Consider the following 22,776-nt stretch of genomic DNA (forward strand, 5'->3'; position numbering starts at 1 on the left):
TTATGAGACTCGAGCTATGTTTTCAGTTATTATTATTCGAATAACCGAACCGAATTTTTAAATTTCATTTGCTTTTGGATTGTTTTTTCGAATTGCCAGGACCCGAAATGTGGGGAATAATCACGGCAAACGGATCACCCACAAAAAAGATTGCCAAGTGGTAACCAAGTTCCAAAAAATGCCCATAAAATTTCCGAGCCGGTCCGTCTGCAGCACGCGAGAAAAAAACCTTTAGCTGAAATTGAGGTTCTCTTCTTGATCCGGGTAGGAGAGACCCTATGGTTGAAAACTCGAAAAATAGCACTTTGGATAATGTTTGTGATAATTAAATATATTTCTCTACAGTAATAAGCTATTCATGACTTTATTCATTCTCTATTCATAATTTTGAACGATTCATCTCAGTTCTCAGTGCGTTCTACTACAGCATTCTAAACAAAATAGTCCTTCCTTACACCTAGCTAAACATCAATCCCGTACAGATTATAGTCTTAATAATCCAGACTGATTCTGTTTTTCATTCACGCAATGATAAAGATAGTGTAATCTACTCACCCCACCGTACGCGGAACATTCGGTTTATTTTTCGGTGAGAACTCGTGTGTAAGATTTATGGATAGTCACGTACTGAAAGGTATTTAATTTAGCTACGATTAGTTTATACGTCCCTTGAGCGCAAACTGGAGGTTATTTCGCCTTCGTGCAAGTAAAACTTTCTCGCTATCTAAACAAAATGTTATCTGCGTGATAAAGCTATATTATAACAAATAAAATGTCAACCAGCCTACAAACCTACAGTCGGTTACCTAGTCTTTCCCATTGCTTTTGTATTGCGCTTAAAAATAAATTGTCCATTCTAAACGAAAACTGTTTTGGAATACATCTGTCAACAAATATCTACGCTTATATTCTAAGATGAGCCTTGGTAGAGGCAGACACAGAATACTCATTCAAAATTTACCTGACCTTGATTCTGTTTGCTCCCTTTTCCTAGAAATGAGCACATACATCGTCCTACATTCTCTATCAGGTTGATCGCACATTTGTTCTAATTGCATTTTCTTTCGGCCTAGATGGATAATTTCGTAAAAAATTTGGCAATGATTACAATCATATCAAAGTCGCTGGCACACATTAATGATGATGTCCCATGGTTAGAAACAGAGGCATCAGGGCTCCCAAAATAAGTAAAACTAGCTCAGTATTTTTTAAACCGCTTCCGCCCCGTACGATTCTTGTATCTGCAGAGGAAGTTTGCAGTTCAAGCATGTTGTAATCATGGTGCCCACCATGATGACTGTGGCCAGCATTATGCGTCAGCTCCGGTAAAACGTGAACAGTGGCCACATACAGAAACGTTCCCGCAGAGAACAGCATAGCGATTCCGGTGGCATTCAACGATTCGAGAGTTTCTTTCTGCTCACGGCCGATGCCAAAATAGGTCAGCATAGTTAGGAGTGGAGCCGACAGGGAGAAAATAAGCAGATGCTTTCGTATCCGTTGGCGTTCAATTCCTTCATGCAAAAGAAAACTGACCAGGCCAAAAGCAGCCGGAGCTTTGTGGAGCATAATGGCCAAAAATACAATGATTTCCACATCCGAATGACTGGTAGTTGCTGCTGCGCCCAGAGCTACTCCATCAGCTGCCGCGTGAACCACCAACCCGATTGTGGCCGTTAAATTACGCTCATTCGTTCCTTCCTTACGCCGTGAGGACACTTGATCCACAAGCATCATGAAGACGAAGCCCAACACCAACGAAAGGCCGATTGTAGACGAATGCTCATCAGAACTGTGCTTATGTCCCGGCGGCAACGATGTGTCAATAGATTTAACTTCAAGATTGCTTTCGTCGTACAATGACCGAATGCCTTCGGGAATTATAACCGTAAGGGCGGTTCCGACCAATAATCCAGCACCGAATATTGATACATTTTTAAGTTTTTCCTGCAAAATACCAATTTTAAAATTGTGCGTTTCATTTCTGTTTATATTAAGCCTTACCTCAGAGAGTGTCACGATTAACGGTATACTTCCCGCTATGTAGGAACCGACTAGCATTACAATCACGAGAAGAATAAGCATTACCGTCTCGTCCATGATTAACTGCAATATTTCTTCAAAAATAAACTTTCAAACTAGGTACTCAATCTTTAATGATTTTTAGTATTTAGTTTCCAGTTACATCCATACCGTCGATGTTTTATAACTTAAATGATTAGCAATATGTTACAAATATTTATGACACTCGCGACGTGTCCAATGTTTTTGCCACACACTACACTTCACACATTCATTCTGAGTTATCGAACAGTCAGCAATTTAGTTGTGGATTAATTCCATTAATTCAGAGAGTTTCCAAATTCAACCGAACGTACGAATGAATAAAACAAACATGCAATTTGCAATTGTGTGCAAAGTGTCCAAACGGTGTTTACAGCAAAACTTGTACTACTCGTACGTACTACTAGCTTCAGTGACCAGGCTGGGATGTTCAATTCAAGAAGTATGATGGAAAAATGATCAATAAATTCATGATTAGTTCATCTCTGCGTTCATCCTATGGGGAGTTCTGTCATTTTCCCTTGAGTTTGGGAGCACGGGAACGTAGGACGGATACCTGAGAGCGATAGGGTAACCAATTTGACATAGCTCTTTTGTCGAATTTGTTTATTCAATCCGGGTTGAAACTGGATGAATTTTATCTGTCAGATAGGAGCTAATGAACACAAAAAGTTCATCCAGTTCCAATCCGGATTGAATAAACAAATTCGACATTTGACTTGTTTCAAATTCGATTGGTTTGATAAAATATTCAATGGGGATGTGAATTCTCCATACGTTTATTCACGATTTCCCAAGTTCGAAGGCTGTCATCACGTACGTTTACATTGAGTTTGGGTCAACATACTCGCAAAGCCCGAATCATTTCCCAACCGCTAAGCACTGAATTAAACTTGAAAACTGCTTTTTATTTGCACGTTACATGCTACCAGATATAATTCAGCATTGTCAATGCATAGCAGCTTTAAAATAGTATTCTCAATGCCAAATTAAAAGTTGGTTATAGCACTATGAAAAGCTAATTAGATGCTCTAAGCGAGCTTTATTGCCGTTACCGGCAGTAAAAGAGATTTTGAAATTGCTCACACTTGCAGGAAATCTCATTGTGTACTTGTTATAATAAAAGAAAAAATGCTTCACACTCTTTTTATCTCATGCAAAATCCTGCACCGCTGTTAGAACAACCATCAACACAAATATATATCTGGCTTTAGTTTTCAGAAGGTCGCAAAATCAACCCTTTTACTAGCACTATGCGGCCTTTTGAAAACTGAAGCCAGATATATGGCATATGTATATGCATATGCATTTGTTAGAAAAGCTTTTTTCCCTTAAATATGCCCATTTTGCAATATTTGAGAGACTTGTAGGCCATATAATTATCTACTTTCAAAAAAAAAATGCATCAATTTCCAAGATGGGCTTTTTTGGATAAATCCGCAGATTTATCTCCTATTATCTGCTATGGCTGTCAAACTACGTACATTGCCATTGCGACAATCATTGGTTTTTCTACTTTTGGTTCTGGGACCTACTTAAAGGTTGATTCACTCTAAAACAACAAACTAATTAAAACGCAGTTAAACACAGACTTTTAGTTATAATTCAACTATTATTAGCTGTTATTTTCGATATGCTGGCTGGTTCCAAACTGTCGCCATCCATGGATGTTTAGTCCGCAAAATTTTAATAATTTCACACCCCTGATTTATCTACGATATTTTCATGGGTGTTTGCTTGGGTGTTTGGTCATTTCAAAAACTTACCTGGCATCCCTATAGTTCATTTGCATAACTTGTTTTTTGTTCATTTTCACCTTTCATGTTCATGATGTTGATAATGTTGTTTTTGTTCAGCGTTGCCAAGTATTTCTAGAAGATTCCTGTTTCGAAAAAAGTCTGATATTCAAGTTATTAAATATTTTCAAGATAATATTGTCAATTGCAAAGAAAATTGTACCATCCAAAGTGCGATATCGCTCATAAAAGTGCTATTTTGCATTAAATCGTTTCGGTATCTTCGACGCACTTGTTCGTTATCTTCCAAGCAATAAGTGCGCCGAAGAGACCGAAACGATTCAAGCTAAAATAGCACTTTTATGAGCGATTGCGCACTTATTGTTGGGACAATTTTTCTTGCAATTGACAATATCTGTTTCGACCTTTCAGGATTTCCATACAAAATTATAACCTATTGAAGCTGAATGTTACCTTAGTTCATGAGACCGATTCATTTGTATATAAATATCTCTTCCACCGATTATACAGATCTTCAAGTTGATATTTTTATCTCTTCAGGATATACGGATATTGTCGATATTGTTGATTGCGCAATATACAAATTTGAATGTGACAAATGGCAACCCTGCGACGCAACGCACCGAAAAGCCACCGAACCGAAGTCAGTCTTCGGAAAGTACTCGCTTGTGTCGGTTGTGTTATATGGTGTTCTAGCGCAGTATAAGGTGCAGTTATTTGAGCAATAAATTAAAAAAAAAAAGAATCAAGAAAAGTTTAAATTTGTAAAGATATTATTATTTTCTTTTCCGAAAGTGTGCGATCTTATAAAGGTTTCGTCGGTTCGCATATCAGAGCCTGTTTTTCAAACGCCTTTCTGAATGACTTCAAAAAAGTAAAAGTTTTTCTTCAGGGGAAGCCACCGCCTCTTGACGCAAAGGAAAAACTGATTGGATTGGATTTCAGCAGTGGATACCTACGAATGAAAAACACTTTGAATGATTTCTGCGGAGTTAATGAAACTATTTGACGTATGTTTAAATTACTAACATTGCATTTGTAAATGCAATTACTGTTGGTGTTAATACAGAAACCTTTCTCATCGATTAGTTGGTAGACTAAGCTATCCTTTCAATTTGAGAAAAAGTGCTTCGAGATATCAAATCTAAAAATGCGTGGTTGCTAGATGAAAATTTCTTGTGTACATGCAAAATAGCAGAAAAATTAGCCGTACACAAAGGTTGCTTGCTATAGTGTAATCTAGTTCTCGCTGTACGGAAACGGAAAAGGGAAAAGGGTGGAGGAGTAAACAAAGCGTCAAATTACGTAGTGCAAGAGTAGAAACGTAACAAAAACGCTAAAGAGAAAAAAGGCAATAATAGGTAACTAGAGGTGTGTGAGCCATCACCGAAAAAAGAAGTGTAAAGTCGGAAAGCTTGAATGTTTAGTTCTACCCATCGGGTGCTTCCGGTGTGCTTGGTTGAATACCTACATGAAGATTCCCGCTTCACTCGAGTGAGTGTTTAAAATTAAAATTTTGAACAACAAGGCAAGCATACCTACTACTAGGTATCGAGAATGATTGATCAAGCTTTAGGAGTTTGAGAGAAAAATCAATATCCCTCATTGGAAGTTGAAAGCCGTGAATTGTGCAGAAGTGATATACCTATCTAGGTATATGTATATCCGATAAGTAAAAAAAAATTAAATTTGAATCACATTGCAATCTGAAGCTGACAATATGGCCTTGGAAGAAACACAGAATGGATCGGTGGTACCGCAGAAGGATGTCGCACAAAAACAGCAGATACAACCATCCTCGTCCACCGAGAAGCTGAATGCCGTGGCCAATGGTACCGAGAAATCTCGGAACAACAATAAACAGGTAAGCAATGAAAGGAACAAACCTTTGACGAAATTTACATACAGATATGTACCTAGCTGGAAATAGGCTTTATTTCTACCAGCTTCTAACGTGACAATTGTCATGATTAAAAACGGGAGTTTATTAGTGATCACGTCATTTTTCATTGTATTATGATGGTGCGTCTAATATACATACTTGTATGAAGCAAGGTGTGAGTTGGGTGCGGGACGAGAGGTGGAATGATAAATTATATGCATAAATTATTCTCGCAAAAAACGACGTCTAACAATTGATTCCCGTGGTGTTAGTTTGGCTAGTTTTGTATATAACGTCAGCCTATATTGCTGCATATATTTAGTCATCGCATTGAGTGAACAAACCATTGATTTTTTAACAAGAGAACGCTCACGGCTCCTTCAAAAATATACTACACTACATCGGGCTGTAATAGTATCAACTATTTTATAGCAAATGCAGGACTAATTTCATGTCTTTTAATCTAACAAGCTTCAACACATAGTTCAGTTAAAATCGAAATTGAAGTTGAAGTTAAATAAAGTACTTCAACTTCCTGGCGCGTATGTACTTGAATTCAATTATGCATTTTCCGATCCATTAGTGTAAAAATATTGAAAACCGGTCAGACATTCGCTGGTTTATTGGCACTTGAAGCCGACAACTTTCCGTGACACTCACATTTTTTGATTTTTTAGAATGACACTATCTTTCCGTAGGATGTAGCCCTACGTCAAAATAGATACTTTAGAAAAACTTAGGGAAAATCAGAACTCTTGATTGTAAAATCGACACCCTAATTATTTGTATATTTGGAGTATGCGCCCAAATTCGAACCTATGGATTTTAGTTTCCGAAAAAAGCTAATTTGATTTTAGGTTTCATCAAACAACTAACAGAACATATCACTCACATATGTATACCATAAAACAGATATCAAAACAAGTCCACCGAATTCAACTGTGGCTATTCGGCTTGTGAGAGACCTCTTTTAATTTGTTTGCTAGGCAAAACATCGATTCATCAATGGATATTTCTGGGTATAATACGAAAACAAACCTAAAAGGTCATCCAAATCTAATTTTCCTAATTAAATTTCAAACATCACGCTGTGTAAATGATTGAATTTCGAACCTATCTCATGCCTTTTTTTCGGTGACAAATGAACTTTCCCGCACTGCTCGCGGCGAACATTATTTTGGGCAGCTTTCATATCGTGTTATATTTCGATTTCGGCGTACAATCCGACATTTAGGTGGGTGACCATTCATGTCTAAGCAAGCACGACCGATATTTTTTGGATATTTTCTATGCAGATACGAATAATCTTCCCAGCACGTCGGTGGCTGATAACTAGATTGTCACGCTAGACTGTTGCATTATTACATGCCACCTCATCCCACAGGGTGGTTCCATTTTTCTGCACACAAAATTGCCAGGTTTGTTTGAACTTTGATGACCGCACACCGCATTGTAGTTGCACGTCTCAGACATTAATTTCAGCTGGTTGACCCGGAAGCATCTTAAGTAGTTATAATCATTTGTGAGAGCTTTTTTCGATTAGTGTGCAGTAATTGACCTATTCATAATATCATATACTGTAATTAGGGAATAAAGGATGGTTGATTCGACACGCTTTCTTAATCGGCGAAGTAATTTAAGAACACTGCTTTTAAGTTTGATGATTAAATTTTTTTGATTGACTAAAATAAGAATTACAAAGACGTTGGTTGACCTCGCATTCGATAACGTGTGGATTCAATGCATCGTAAAAATCGCAAGCTTCAATATACTCCTTTAGAGAACAAGAGCTTTATAATCCGCCTCACCGTTAGCGCATCGTTATAACATTCTCGTTCTGCAAAATTCCAATCAACTAAACCGCGGATTTATAGCGCGTCTTAACAAAGACATCCGCGAACCATATTGTTTACGTGCTTTTTATTTTCTTGAGTACGTTCAATCCTAGAGACAGTTTTTTATCGTCAGAAGTCCATTGCTATTTGTCTGCTGTAATCGAGGTAGTAAAATATCGCTGTATCCGATACGTTTCAATATCTTTTGTCCTATAAAAACGGATGTTGTCTGGTCCATTGAATGATAGAAACTTCGGAAGGGAGTGGCAGCTTTTTAACAGAATTTGCCATCTATTTCATTTCTGTGTCTTGTGGGATCGATTTGGGCATAGAATTCGTAATTTGTGAAATTAGTGGTATTCAGCGTTTTTTGCTTTTCATGTTATGGACAATGACATAGTTTGTAGTTATTAAGCTCGGTTTTATATGTTTGTTTTTAGATGCTTGTAACAGACAATAACAATCCTTAGAGCAAGCACTATAACATGTCAGAGAAAATGGGGCTTAAACATGACATCAACGATTTCAACTTTCCCTTCATTGAAGCCCGCGGGGGTCAATTAAAGTTAAATGAAACACATAAAAGCATATTTTCTTGAACAATTTTCTAATCAAACATGTCAATAAACCAGTTGGTCGAAGTTTGCTGAACTTTCACTGGATTTATAGTGCAGTAATTGTCGCGCTTGGTTGCTAGTAAATTACCGTTTCAACAGTGCCATTCATCAAATGTTTTGTGTTTTTTCGTGTTTGCGAAATTCACGGAAATTTCTTTGCTTAGAAAACTACGGAAGTTTCAATTTAGCTTTAGATTATAGGTTTGCTCATCGAAGCGAATACACAGACATCATTGTCTATGCTGTGAAAACGCCTTTAAAAAAATCTATAGTTAAAATGGTTATTTTGACCATTGACCAGGCACACTTTTTACAGTACGAACTCACACCGGTTATTGGAGCGTTAAATTTTACTTTTACTTTCACTTTTTCAACTAAAAACTAAATGAATAGGTTCTGTAGTCTATGGGGAACGTTCCTTTATCTGGCACGTATTATGTTTTATGGCATTATAAAAGTAAAATCAGAAAATGCAATTTTAGTACCAAACGACACGTACCTAGTGCAATTAATTCAACACGAAACAGAGTCATGATTTCAATAAAGAGCTGTTTGGCCTTCGCGAACCAACCCATGTCATAAGATAGTTATGACGACAATTCAGTGTATCGAGAATCGATTGTAGATATGACATGTTGGCCTTCGATCTCCTGCACTTGGATGCTGTAATAATTTTATCGTGTGTATTGCATTTTGTTCCGTGACATTCTGTCAAGTTCATAGCTGTAGCGTAACGCAATAGTAACGAAACACGGCACCACTACCAGTATGCAATCAAAAAGCCACTTGAAATGCTAGTTCTAAACTATATGTAAAAGCTTGTTCAAACTGTTGGTTGGCGAATAATTGTGGTGGTGCATAGAGACAATTTCCAATTGGTTGCTCGATACTCTGAATACTGGACCAGCAAGCAGATAAATTGTTGGTATCGAGACTACACTGTCTGTCTACAGGAAAATTACACAGTACGAGGCAATATTATACGTTCTGACGTAGCTGTATATTACAATTAGTTAGGCTTGGGTAACGACGGTCTGTGTAGTTTAGAAAACACGCCCACAGACCCGGTAGACAGAAATTATTTTTAATATCGCGCATATAATTATCTTGAAAATTTCATTCTGTCAAGGTCGAACCTGACTGCAGATTTATGTATAAATAAATCTTTCCATTACGCAATCACACCACACTTGACATGTCCGGTTAAGAACGAATTTATTCATCCGAATGCTTCAGCCTCCGCCTTAAACGGAAGTTTTAAAATAAAAGACACTTCACTCAATTTGCGCGTTGTGTTGTCGGATTCGCTTGGCCAAAAATTGAAACACGCAAGATAGACAGTGGTGGTAGGTATTCAATCATCAAGAAAATTGCGCTGCATAACCGGTTAATAACATTGTTGTGTCATCGAGTCAAGGGTATCCGGCATATTCTTGTTTGCGGTGACTGATGAATTGAGAAAGTCAGTCAGTTGAGTTGTGGAAATATTAAGATATATTGCCAATATATTTAATTGCTGACCTTCACATACATAATTTCGTCCTGGTAACTGGTGGTGTGGTCAGACAGCTTAAAACTGGATGTCCATAAATGCTTGGTTTAATATGCTATTATTATCGACCTTTTTACACTACTAAATAATTACATTTTAGAGCCAAAACTAAAACTACTAAAAAACTGAAAAAAAAATCCTTGAATAATACATTGAATATAATTTCCTGGGTAATAAAATTGGACAGGGTGCATGAATTTTTGCAGTGAATGACATGTTTTAAAAACATGTTTGACATGTTTGAAACAAGAAAGTTTTGTATGCGAAATTGACAAGTGTTATGCCTCGGAAATTACTGCAAACGAGCAATCGGACTATCGGACTGATAGCTCCTGGATAACGTATCGAAGTCCATCCAACTCCTTTACACTTAATGGATGCAGCTGTTCGCCCCGGAACTCAAAGGATCGGTAACAATTCCGTAATTTCAGGTGGTTTGTGGTCTTCTGGTCAGATATCTAAGCTCACCAATCTACTGTTTCGGCTTTTTCGTGGCCTTGGCGATGCACTGCTTGTCCGCTTTGGCCACGAAATTACTGGATTAGATCCTCCGTGTGAGGTTCGTCCAAAAATGTTCCATCGGTCGCAGCTGGGGACTTTGTGTATGGTTGGTGGTCTTCGGTACAGCGTTTATCATCAGCTACTCCATCTCTTCTAGTGATCGCTTAGCATAATTGGGCAATATTAGATCCAGACCACATTCTATTTCACGTGATAGGGTCTTTTTCTAATTCCCGTCGTAATAAGTAAAGCCATTCTAATTTTCATCATTTGCTAGATGGATTTAATGAATACTCCAAAAGTTCTTGTGCTGATTTGACTAAAACACACTTACCTTCCGATCCGTGAACTTTGAAATCACTGAAAAGCGACTATTAAAGCATATCATTGAAATTACGCAATTGAGTTTATTGCTAAAATTCGTCGTACCGTTTTAAAATCCGTCCATCAAAATTTTTCATCGTCCGAACTAAAAATCACAACAATGTTTACGAAGCTAACGCGCATGTATTTGTGTAGGACGGCATGACAAATGTTATTCTACAACATTTCTGCAGGTTAGGCAAGTTTTCCTGGCTGTAGAATAACGACAATGCCTTGCGTGAGTAATTTTCATTTATGAATGACGGAAATTAGAACGATTAGTCGTCGACATTGTCTTCTTCGTCGCACGAAAAAACGTAGGAAATTTGGCTGGTAGGACTTCTTTAATGATAAAAAGCATTTAAATAGATCTCAGCTCACTTTGATTGATCGCGTATGATAGACAACTAACTAAAATATTAGGGAATAACTAGTTTTGCATTGTGTGTCATAAAAATGCTGATATTTTTAATAATTTGGGTTGGATACGACGGGAATAGGCAATTACGACGATGTAGCAACATACCCTACTTCTTGATAACACTTCGTACTGTATATTGCGCTTCCCCGGAAAGATGCAGACCGATGAGGCCACCTGGTTCTAGGTTTTTCTGTTTGGCTTCTGCTGCATTTTACGGTCCAAGCCCCGCGGGGGGACCAGAATCTGGTTTCTATTGGACGCTCTCGCCCTTCAACAGAGGTGAGAAGGTGTTGTAAATGCCGGTTTGATTATATCCGGCGGATGCGTAATGACTGACAATGTCCAACTTCTTCGATCCGGGGTGGAGCTGGCAGTACGTACAAAGCATCGGACGTAGTTGTTTGTCTGCTTTCGCCATGGCTGCTGCAAATCAACAAATTATGTTGTCAATTTTTTCTGTGCGCAATAGTGTTATTACGACTAGCGAAGCATGGGTGGATTTATTCCCAGGTGGCAGAATAATCGCTGAAATCTGTCCATTTTTAATCAATACGTTAGTACCGAATGTTGGTAAATCCTTGGTGCACTTTAACCATCAAAAACTAGTGGTCGGAATCAATATTAACGCCACGATAGGTTCAAACGTTGAAGATATCCGAGAAGTAGATACCTTCTATTAATTAATTTATGATTCAGTCCATTGCTGTGATGTCCTGATGTGCCGATTATGTTGGAAGTACGTACTTCGTATGTCTATACTTTTGGAGGCGGAGAAGTCAGTGAGTCGGAGGCCGTTTTACTCCAAAATTCAGTGTGCACGGAACTTTCCAAAAATCGGTAAAAATTCCTTCGCAAGGGTACCTAGACGCTGAGAAACGCTCCGTTAATAATATTGACGTCATATCATGAGCAATTGTCCTGTTCACACTGTGACCGACGCTCCATCGGGAGTTAGTTACCCATTCTTCCCTTCGATTGCTCATATCCCAGTTGGCTCCACAGGGAGGTAGAGATGGGAGTTACTAAACAAGCGGCTAAGGACCTATCCGACTAATGGGTTTGCGTTATTTCTGCAGGTACGCGTACCACCAGTGCACGAGCTCGTAATGCCAAGTATTAGAAGCCGCTGGTTTGAAATCTTACAAAATACCTATTCTTATGTAAAAAAAATGCGGGAAATCGATTGGTGATGGTTTCATCCTGCGCAGACTTCGGGAAGCGGTCCATTTTGCCCTATTTTCCCCTAAAAATCATGAAAAAAGCTAATTAAACAGTATAAAAACTTATTTGCCACCCGTGAAACGAACTCAAATAGCTTCCAAATTTTGTCAAAACATCAGAAGAATCAAATCCCATCCATTCCATACTGTGCGAAATGCATGTATAGTCCATTTTGCCCAATTCACCCCTAAATACGTAGTCAAACCTAATTAGAGCGAATAAAACTAATTCAAAGACAGGGGAATAAACTCGAATAGTACCAGTTTACTCAAAAGACATCAGGAGAGTTGTTTGTCATCGATTTCGCGAATGAATGCGAATTGCGGGAGAATATACACGAAATACACCGTTTACGCAACATAGCAAGCGCTACGGTGAAAACCCCTAATGTTAGTAGTTTTATGATTAAAATAGAAAAACGCGATAATAAAAAAAACTGCGTATTAATTTGTATTTTTCGCTGGTTGAACAGGTAAGCTAAACCCCCACGAGTCGCCACTGCATTTCGCACAGTATGGAATGGATGGAATTTGATTCTTCTGATGTTTTGACAAAATTTGGAAGCTATTTGAGTTCGTTTCACGGGCGGCATATAAGTTTTTATGCTGTTTAATTAGCTTTTATCATGATTTTTGGGGGAAAATAGGGTAAAATGGACCACTTCCCGAAGTTCGCGCAGGATGAAACCATCACCAATCGATTTCCCGCATTTTTTTTACATAAGAATAGGTATCTTGTAAGATTCCAAACCAGCGGCTTCTAATACTTACGATTACGGATTACGAGCTCGTTTTTGCCCATTGTGCAGTGGTACACATTGTCCAGTTGGTAACCAATTATTATGTTACTTATAGGCCTCGATCTAATGGGACGCTTGTAATAAATGTGATACTCAAAAGAAGTTCCTTTAATAATGGGATTTGCTCTGAAATCAGTTCATGTTTTAAGTTCTCAGTAGCTATGCGGCAAAGGTGTGTCATCGAGGGCGATAAATCGAGACGGGTCAAAGCGAAGGGTGTCTGTAGTACGAGTCGGCCACCGATAATGTTTAATTTTGGTTTAGTCTGATTGAACGCTAGGGAGGAAGGACAACATACATCCGGAGGTCGAGTCTACCAAGCGTCCTATTTTTAAGGTAGCGCGTTGAGTTATTATAACAATAATAGCAATCATCTTAATGGCAACCATTCGTATGTCCACCGTCTGTCTTATAAGATAAATATGTTCTAGCTAATGGGGTGTCATCATCACAGGCGCTCTACAGAAAAGTGCACAGAATTGGACATTGAGGCACACTTGCTTAAACCGGTGATCTGACATATTTAAAGCTCCGGTGGATGACTTGAAGGGCTATAAAATCTATTTAAGGCTGTTAGGAGTCCCGTGATTGTGCGTAGTTCACTACGAGTTAAATGGAGTAGCTTTTTAGCAACTGCAGGGAATGGGTAGATTACCTCTTTGGCTTGTCTACAATCCTGTGTTTGATTCCAACGGGATACTATTTCTAGCTTTTCCGATGTCATTAATTCGCCTTTCACGGCGGATGTAAAACGATTCAAGCCCAATAAATTGCTGAGCCGATCCTTGTCTTGCTAGGTTGTCAGCAAATTCATTTCCCTCGATTCCGCAGTGACCGGGCATCAAAAGTATAACTTAAAGTATAAAACAAGTATAAAACTTTGTTTTGGCAGGAGAGCTCCCTCAATCATGTGCTGCACTTCCAAACAAATTTGGACACGTCTTTGGCGGACTTGAGTGCCAGTAGTGCTGCTTAGCTTGGCTGTCCGTGAAGATACCGATTTTCGTATGCTTGTACTTTCGTTTCAAGCATATCGTTGCACAGATGTATATTGCATATACTGCCGCTACTCGCATAACAGTCTCATTTATATAGGAAACTCCATGGAAAATGGGACTGTTATGTGTGTAGCGGCAGTATACTTCTGCTTGAAAAACAATCGGATACTTTCCTGAGATAGTTTCTCTGATGCCGGGTCCATAGACTCAGGAGCCTGTGCAGGGCCCAATTTTTGAACCATCTGTAAAAAAGCAGATGGTTTCAGATGGAAGACTGGGCCCTCCATTAATTGAAAGACAGGCCAGGTGCTAAACTATGTTTAGTTTGGCTTGGGCTGTCACCTCATTCACCTTTGGCCACCATACGACTGCAGCATAGATTGTCCTAGGCCGTGCAATAGTAGTAGAGTAGGGCGGGGCATAAGTGCGATGTTTAAAGTTGTCATCAATTTTCGTGACATATAAAGAAGGACAACAACAAAATATATTTTATAGTGATACAGTAACTCAATGTCTTCACATTCAACTATAAATCATCTGGAATAATAGTGTTATGCAAAATAAATTCTTCATTCTTCTGATCAAGTGCCGATTCGTACTTTTACCCCACTAGCGAGGCAAAAATGCGAATACTGCGGGGCAAAAGTGCGAAGCTCGAATCCATGAAATTATCACAGCAGTGTCTAACAAAACCATATTATTTTCAATCTGCGGTATGTTTCGGTAAGGAATATTCTCAATTTGCACCTTTCCTATTTTACGCTGGTGTATTGCATCCTCCGCAAGATCGAAACTTTCCCAAACGTCGGTTTTTTGTTCCATCAGCGGAAAAAACATTGTTTTCCCTCGGCCAACATCTGTAGAGCACACAGTTTTCTGCAGATCTTCCATTTCTAGTATCTGTAATATAGTGCCTAAAGCTGTATATAATTAGTTATACATTTTTGCCTCGTCAATGAATCGCACTTTTGCCCCGTCCGTGAATCGTACTTTTACCCCGCTAAGCGCTTGACGGGGTTAGATCAAATTACGGAAAGCCGAAATATATTTTGTAAATTCTGTTCACCGCATTTTCAAAACAGATAGGTGAGTGATGTAAAACGCTGCTATAAATTTTCAACAAGTAATATCCTCCTGTTGATATCGCATTTGCCGTATAACGAAAAATTACATCAAAACCGCCCTAAAATAACATTTGCACATAACTCAGCAACTATGCTTCGTAAGCAACCAAAGTTTACGTTAGATTCAAGCTGTCAAAGTAGTCACCCATCCATGCCAATGTAGTTAATTTACTCGGAATCTGTACCGATAAATCATTGAATCGCACTTTTACCTGCATTGCACTTTTACCCCTTCTTACTCTATATGACCAAAAGGCTAGTTGAGGTTTCAATCCCCAGGTTTTGCCAAACAGTGAGCTACATGCCCAGATAGCCGAAGTTGCTTTCTTAACAGTATAATCAGCAGCAGTTTTTTATCGTGAATTATTCCGAGGTGTTTGACTTCATTACTGAAGCTCAGTTGGGCATCATTCAGTATAGGGGAAGTAATGGTATGTTACCTTCGCCTAGTGAATGGTATAACAACTGTTTTGGTGAGGTTTACATTAAATGCTGTCGTTACTCGCTGCCGCTTGTTCAGGCTCAACTAAGGGATAACCCCAACTAGTCAGTAAACCTAGGAAAATGCGCACCTAAATAGAAATAGTTTTTGCGGGGGGCTGCCCCCTACAGGGGCTGGCGCTTCCGACGGCGGGTCACCGGGGTTAGTGGTTCGGCCTTTCGTGATTCGACCACGTAGGGGTTAGGCCTTTGGTGAGTCGGCCAAATTGAGGTTCGGCCTTTCGAGATTCGGCCAAATATTATTTCGGTCTTCTGTGACAGTTGTTGAAATTCGGCCATTATGTACCAGCCGTTTTTTTACAATTTTACAAGCCTTAAACTTTGCATCGAGGATTACCTAACAGTTGTAAAAAAATATAAATTAAGTTAAAAGTGATGATCTTTTCCTCAGGCTTTCGTCAAAATGGCTTTTGGGCCATTTTGCATTTTTTGCACAGCGCATTCTAATAATTAGGTTTAAAATGTTTATTTATTTAACTGTCCTTCATTTAATATTCAATTGATGTAAATTTTGTTCGAACGCACTGACAATGTCGTATTCGATGAATTGTGAAACCCAGAGGCGGTATGCACATATTTCAGAAAAATAAATAATACGTATATAGGTCGTATAAGCATGTCACTACGCTTTGTGTACGGCGAGGTGATATGATTCCTCATGCAGCAATTTTTCACTTTGTTAGCAATAATTGCATGTATTTCATGCGACACAATTTTAAGTTTAAAAGAAAAACAAAAATAATCACCTCTCATTTTGCGGTTTTTGCAGCTGTGGCTGTTTAATTGGTTTGTATTACTGTCTTTGGATAGTGTAGTCATTATTATAGTGTAGAAATATGTTAGAAAACTTAGATATAATTAATGATGAAGTTTAGATATAATAATGAGAGGCTCGTAATTAAATGGGGAAATCCTTCCCCCTTTATCTATACGATTTACAAGCAGGAAGAATGATATAAATAAAAAATGTAGAAAAATTGTCACGATTTAGCACCGATTTAATTCGATTACATAATACTACAGTCAGCCGTCTGACAGCAGATTTTCTGTGAGTTGTTTGCACCGTTCAGTTCGTAAATGGCGATATCTACATGTGTCTGTTTTATGGTTGTCTTACCTATTTAGAAGCCGTGAAAATCTATACCTACTAGTCGGGCCGATGTACCTGACCGATAAGATAAGCAGCGCCCAGTGATTCTCTTTTGTTTGCTTTAAATTAATAAAGTGTTAATTTTTGCAATCTCGCCGATATCGTCGTCGTGAAGGTCGTTTGTTTGTCTTTTTTCTTTTCCTCAACGGTTATGGTTTCATTCCAAAATTATAAGCTTTGGGGAGTTGGTTGTTACAAGTTAAGTTCATTTTGACCGTAAAAAACTTATCAAAAAATAGTCATATTCGTGAGGCCTCGAGGTTCAAAAAATTGAAGACTGATTTCAGAATTGAGACTGAGAAGGCATACAAGCACTGCTAGGTGGATTGTAGTTCGGTTTAATTCAGTCAGTTTCAGTCCGTGTTGCACTAAAAAGTATAGTCGTCACTATGTAATAACAAAAGTAAATATTTACGTAATAATTCCTTGTTTGGTCGACGAACATCATCTTCTCGACGATGACAGCAGTTCGCGAAAAAATACCGGTTTATATTATTCCATGTATTAACCGTCCTACCCTCGTTCGATGGAGCTCGTGTCGGTGGACAATATCAATATTTTGCTAAATTAAAACGACCATTGCGAGGTTTCGCGCGTGCCGGGATGGAACTTTTGCTTTGGGTCGATAGTCCTTTTGAGGAGTGCGGCTCGAAAAAAAAGCCTGCACAAGCAGAAATTCAACCACGCCCCGTGGCGAAATCAGCATCGTGACGTGACAATATAAACTACGAGCTAACGAAGAAAGGAAAACAGTATTGATTGAATTACCTTTCTGATCGATGCAGGCTGAGCGAGCTGAGCCGAGCCGTCGCGTATGCAAAGGGGAAATCCAATAATCAAAATTGCATAACCCCCTTTCGAGCAGCACATTCAACAACAGCAACAGCGAGAATGATTGACGTAGGTAGTTTGCTTCACTTTCTCCTCCGTGATAAACCACAGGCAACCAGCTAGCCAGCCAGCCTGCGCAGCATAACAGTGGGAAATGCAGGAGGCAGACGCTTGAGTGCCAGGTGGTCAATGCTTTGGTCGGCGCGCGGGGGCAAATGTGTGTAGGCAAAATGTGTGTAAACTTCGATAATGTGAGTGTTATCCATCGGCATTTTGCCGAAACTGATATTCATTTATCGAAAAGTGGTGTCCATTGAACCGGTGCAAAGGTCAAGTTTAATGGAAATTTATCTTTGGAATTTTTCCCAAAAAACAAGAATAGTATTACGTAGATAAAACAATAGCAGATTTTTATTTTAATAGATAAATACAATTTTTATTTCAGAAAGTCATATTTTATATTGTCACACACAGGACTTTTGTCTAATGATTATGCTCCAAAATCCTAGAATAGTTTTGGCAAAACGAACATTTACTGTCCGTTTCTGTATGCGAAAAATTTAATTAAGCCGGACAGTGAGAACAATTTTTCCAATCAACGAATCTATTCAAACTATTGAATTAAATTATTGAGTTCAGCTTAAACTGAAGCAGAAGCGGTGTTCCCACTCGACGGTATTGTAACCACTTTAAATAGTTGCTGTACCGTTTGTTGCCGTTAAGTTGCTTCGTTGCTCATCGTCTAGCGCGCTTGTACGGCTTGTGCTATACCTAGCTATTGGTAATGTCGTTTGCTGTGTGACATTTCGCCGGAAAGAAGCTACCGCCGCCGCTGCTGCCACTTCCTAATTAAATCGCTGCCTAACGAACATAAACCTACGACTACGACGAGGTCGGATTTTATAGAACGACGATTGTCGGTACCGTTATCTGAAAAGAAATTTTAAGCCGTTTGATGACTACTCCGACGAAAATATGTTCAAACATGCTAATATGGAAGTGGTGACACGGTTTGAGTTTTTGTTGGAATAGAAATTCAAACGCTTCAGATAGTTTCAGTTAGCAGTTAATCAATTTTCCTATTGGTAACGTGACACGTTCTTAATATTTTGGTCAAAACTAGAATCGAAGAACGAGCTGCTTGAACCACTATAGTGGATACTGATAATATCGGTCGGTGAATCCATTCGATCGATCCAGTTACTGTGGCTCATGAGGTTCAACAATTTCTCTCCTAAATTATTTCGTGTACCAAAGCGTAACCGATCGTAATTAAACTGCCGAAAAATGCTCTGTCATGGAACGACGGCTCCATTCGAAAGAAATCGTATTAATTCACTTTTCTTCTCCTGTAAGTGTATGTATTTATTGACCTAGTTTGGCGGATTTTTTTTATTCCAGACCAATTATTTTTAATAGGCTTTAGCTTAAGTTAAAACAGTTACTTTCAGTTCTAGGAATTACTATTTAAGCTGAATAATCAGTTTTAAATCACTCAACTTTTCTTTATAAAATCAATTAATATATTATTTCGACCTAAGCAGTCTTAATAAATAGCAAATTGCAAAACATACACAAATTAAGATATACGGTGCGCGGGATTAGGCGCGCTGACGGCATTTGTATTTTAAACTAATATGTTTCTTAAGATTTGGAAGACCCTGTTGAATTATGTTCAAGAATGAAAATCGCCGAAATGTAAAACAGCTGCCTTCGTCCGCATCGATCATCTTAAATTGAGTATTTTGTAACAGTTTGTGACGGCTATGCTAATTTTCGCTAATAATCGTCTCCGTTCGTAAATAACTTTGGTGTACCACAAGGTAGTGACTTGGGATCACTTTGGTTTATTTTGTTACTCAATGACGCCGCTTCTGCACGTTGAATGTAAAATGAAAAGTCATTTCTTAATAGTTTTTAGACATAACTGATCACAAATTTTTCTAAGCTTTGTTGACTGAACCTAGACAAAATAGCAGTGGTTGGAGAATTCGCGAAAAAGTGGTCATTTGCATCGATGAACATTCCTCATGAACATACACTATTCGCCTGCTTCGCTGATAATGTACGCAACAGCTTTGAATTTTATCACGAACAGATCCTCATTGTGAACATCAGAATTCGTTCAAAAATAGAATATCGAACGAGTGTGTTCGATTTAGCCGATATAGGATACCCGGGGACGTCGGAAAGTATTCCAAATAATATTACCACGACAAGGGAAAAGTTTAAAGTAGTGTTAGTGTAAAGCAACAGAAGGTGGTAATTCGCACTTTTGCGTTGCTCACGATATTCGTATATTCAGGATCATTGTTATAGCCGAATTGAACCACTCGCGCAGCTGTTTTATAATGATAAAAACCGTTTGCCGATGCTCGGCGTATATGTTCATTTTGCGAGTTTTCCAACCTCTGCTAAATAGGCATCTCACATATTTATTCCTGCATTTTCTAACGACATGTTTATCTTTCAACTGTCAGAATCTGACGTATTCAAAGCACTCAAAGGCAGGGATGGTTCGATCACTTTGACTCAATTTTGATTCATTTGGCAGTACCGTCTTAACGGGGCCAAATATGACAAAGTTATATATGGGCCATTGGTAGAACAGGTTATTATCTAAAATTTTGCGGAATAAAGTTTTGCAGTATCTTTTGTAGTTACTGCGCTACAATGCTAGAATTTGTGGTGCGACGTCGGACAGACGCAAGCAAGAGTTACGCTTGTGTCGGACGACTCCGTCCGATAATTCTTACCGAGCACTGATGAGTTACTAGCGTTGTAGCACCGTAACCACAAAGCAAAACTTTGTTCAGAAAAATTGTAGATTAGTGCTAGTGCTACAAATGTGTGTACTGTCAAATGAATCAAAATTGACTAGTGATCGAACCATTCCTGCTCTAAGGTCGGATTGCGCCGAAACGAAATGCACAGGACCTAACGGAAAAGCACCTATATTTATCAAAAACCTGTTTACCACACCACTACAACGTCTCTAAAAAATGAAATATTCCCGGAAATATCTTCGTATTTATTTCTTATCTTCAACTCTGGAACAAAATCTAATATTCGCAATTATCGTGGAATTGCTGTGATGTCCAGCATTCCTTACTTACTTGCTTATGATTGGTCTTACGCCTTATGACAAAGCCTGCTTAACGTAAATTCAGTTGATTTCCAGAACTCCTGTCACCTGCTTGCTAATTCTCGCTTCACCTGGCCTCTCCATTTCATTCGCTGTGCTCCTCTTCGTCTTGTTCCTTCTGGATTCGATGCGAAAACCATTTTTGCAGGATTGTTTAGCTACATTCTGGCGACATATGCTGCCCAGCGTATCCGTCCAGCTTTGGCCACTTTCTGAATATGGGGTTCGCCGCAGAGCCGCCCGAGTTCGTGGTCCATTTTCGTCTTCATACACCGTTCTCCTGCACCCCGCTATAGATGGTTCTTAGCACCCGTCGTTCCAAAACTTCGAGTGCTTGTAGGTCCTCTTCTAGCAGCGTCCACGTTTCATGCCCATAGAGGACAACCGACCTACTATAATTAGCGTTTTGTCCCATGTGCACCATGTACGGCTTGGATTGTTTACCCGCAAGTGTTTCTGGAGTTCATAATGGTCCACCGAATTCAAGGTTGGTATTGTTGTCCTCTGTTTCCAGGGAGCAAAAGTACACGAACTTATCGAATACCGCAAACTCATTCCCGTCGAATCACGATATTACCTAAGTAGATGTTGTCGCACTCGGTCCCACCCGCCAGCATAAACCTTGTTTTAGACGTATTTATCCTCAATCCAATCTTCTCTGCTTCGCATATTAGTTTGGTGTACTGCCACCCAGCGCCTCGAACATTCTGACGACAGTATCCACGTCGTCGACAAAGGAGTCAAACTTTACCGCGAGATTCGGATAGGTCCGACAACCTACCCGAAATTCTCACACAGCACTTGGATCATCCATCGCAGCCACGATAAGTTTAGTAAGCGCCCCTGAAAAGCCGTTTTCGTCCAGGATTTTTCATAGATTTTGTCGGCTTACACTATCATATGCGGCTTTGAAATCAATGAACAGGTGATGCACGGGGACTCGAAATTCGCGACCCTTTTGGAGGATCTGCCGCAGGGCAAAGATTTGATCAATTGTAGACCAACTTTCCATGAGGTCAGCCTGATAAATTCTCTCGTATCTATTGGCTTTTGGTGACAGTCGGTGAAATATGACTAGGGAAAGCACTTTATATGCGGCATTCAGGATAGTGATCTCTCTGTAGTCTTATAATTCAGCTCATCGCCTTTCTTGCTGATAAGGCAGATAAACCCGTCTCTCCAATCCTCCATCAAAATACCTCCATCCTCATTTCTGCACATTTCGACCCGCGGCACAAAATCCTTGCAAGATTCGTTGAATCTTTTATAGAACTTTCTTCTATCGTGAAAACGTTACAGCTGCTCGAGTTCCTCGCATTACTTTTCCTCCTAGTGGCGTTCTCCTGTTCTCCTGGAAGAGTCGGGTTTGCTGGCTCCGCTTCTGTTTTTATCACTCCACATTCTAACGGGTGCCTCTATGCAGCATTAGTACCCGCGCGGCGTTCTTCTCGTCCAATATTTGCGGGCATTCCTCGTCAAACTAAAGAATGTAGTCTACAGTGTTTGATGAAATAAATAAATAAATCATTCGTTACGTCGATTCGATGTCTCACGGCCTAAGACGTTCTCCATTACGCTTTTAATGGCTGTTTTAACGGCACTCCAACAGTTCTCAAAAGAGGTTTAGGAAAGTGGAAGAGCATCTCTTTCAGATCTCTAAACTCTCCGTCACATCCACCTTCCATGCTGAACAGTTGTTTATTACTTTTGCGTCGTCGATGGTTAGCACGCACATGGTTGTCGTTGAAGTTATGCTCAGCTACCTTTGATCTTAAATGAAAATTTGAAAATAAATCTTAAATTCAGATTTCTTCTAGTCCGACCAATGTAAACCTTTTCGCAATGTGGGCAACTGATTTCATAAATCCCGGATTTTCTATGTTCTTCAATCAGGTATTTAGTTGATCCCAACTTACTTTTGAACTGGTGCTTTCGGCTGATGTAGACAAGGTCTATTCCAAATTTCCTCATTTTTCGACGGAGAGGGCGTGTTATGTTTTCGTCGTATTCTACTG

The 22,776-nt window shown here is 39.1% G+C and overlaps 2 protein-coding genes across 3 annotated transcripts in view; one reads left to right on the top strand and one right to left on the bottom strand.

Annotated features, from left to right (window-relative positions):
* Positions 1-346: 346 nt before the first annotated feature.
* Positions 347-2,468, bottom strand: LOC128742182 (zinc transporter ZIP9). Its single transcript, XM_053838442.1, has 2 exons — positions 2,005-2,468; positions 347-1,947 (listed from the first exon to the last, which is right to left on the bottom strand). The coding sequence occupies exons 1-2, from the start codon at positions 2,098-2,100 to the stop codon at positions 1,135-1,137; spliced, it is 909 nt and encodes a 302-aa protein (XP_053694417.1). The 5' UTR covers positions 2,101-2,468; the 3' UTR covers positions 347-1,134.
* Positions 2,469-4,498: 2,030 nt separating this feature from the next.
* The window catches only part of LOC128744128 (ankyrin-2), a 136,003-nt gene continuing 117,725 nt past the window's right edge, over positions 4,499-22,776 (top strand). For both annotated transcript variants that reach the window (XM_053840930.1, XM_053840931.1), the window contains exon 1: positions 4,499-5,685. In XM_053840930.1, coding sequence (XP_053696905.1) covers positions 5,542-5,685 — 144 coding nt within the window. In that variant the 5' untranslated portion in view covers positions 4,499-5,541. The remainder of the gene's footprint in view (positions 5,686-22,776) is intronic.

The sequence above is a fragment of the Sabethes cyaneus genome, chromosome 3, assembly GCF_943734655.1.
Source record: "Sabethes cyaneus chromosome 3, idSabCyanKW18_F2, whole genome shotgun sequence".
Taxonomy (NCBI): domain Eukaryota; kingdom Metazoa; phylum Arthropoda; class Insecta; order Diptera; family Culicidae; genus Sabethes; species Sabethes cyaneus.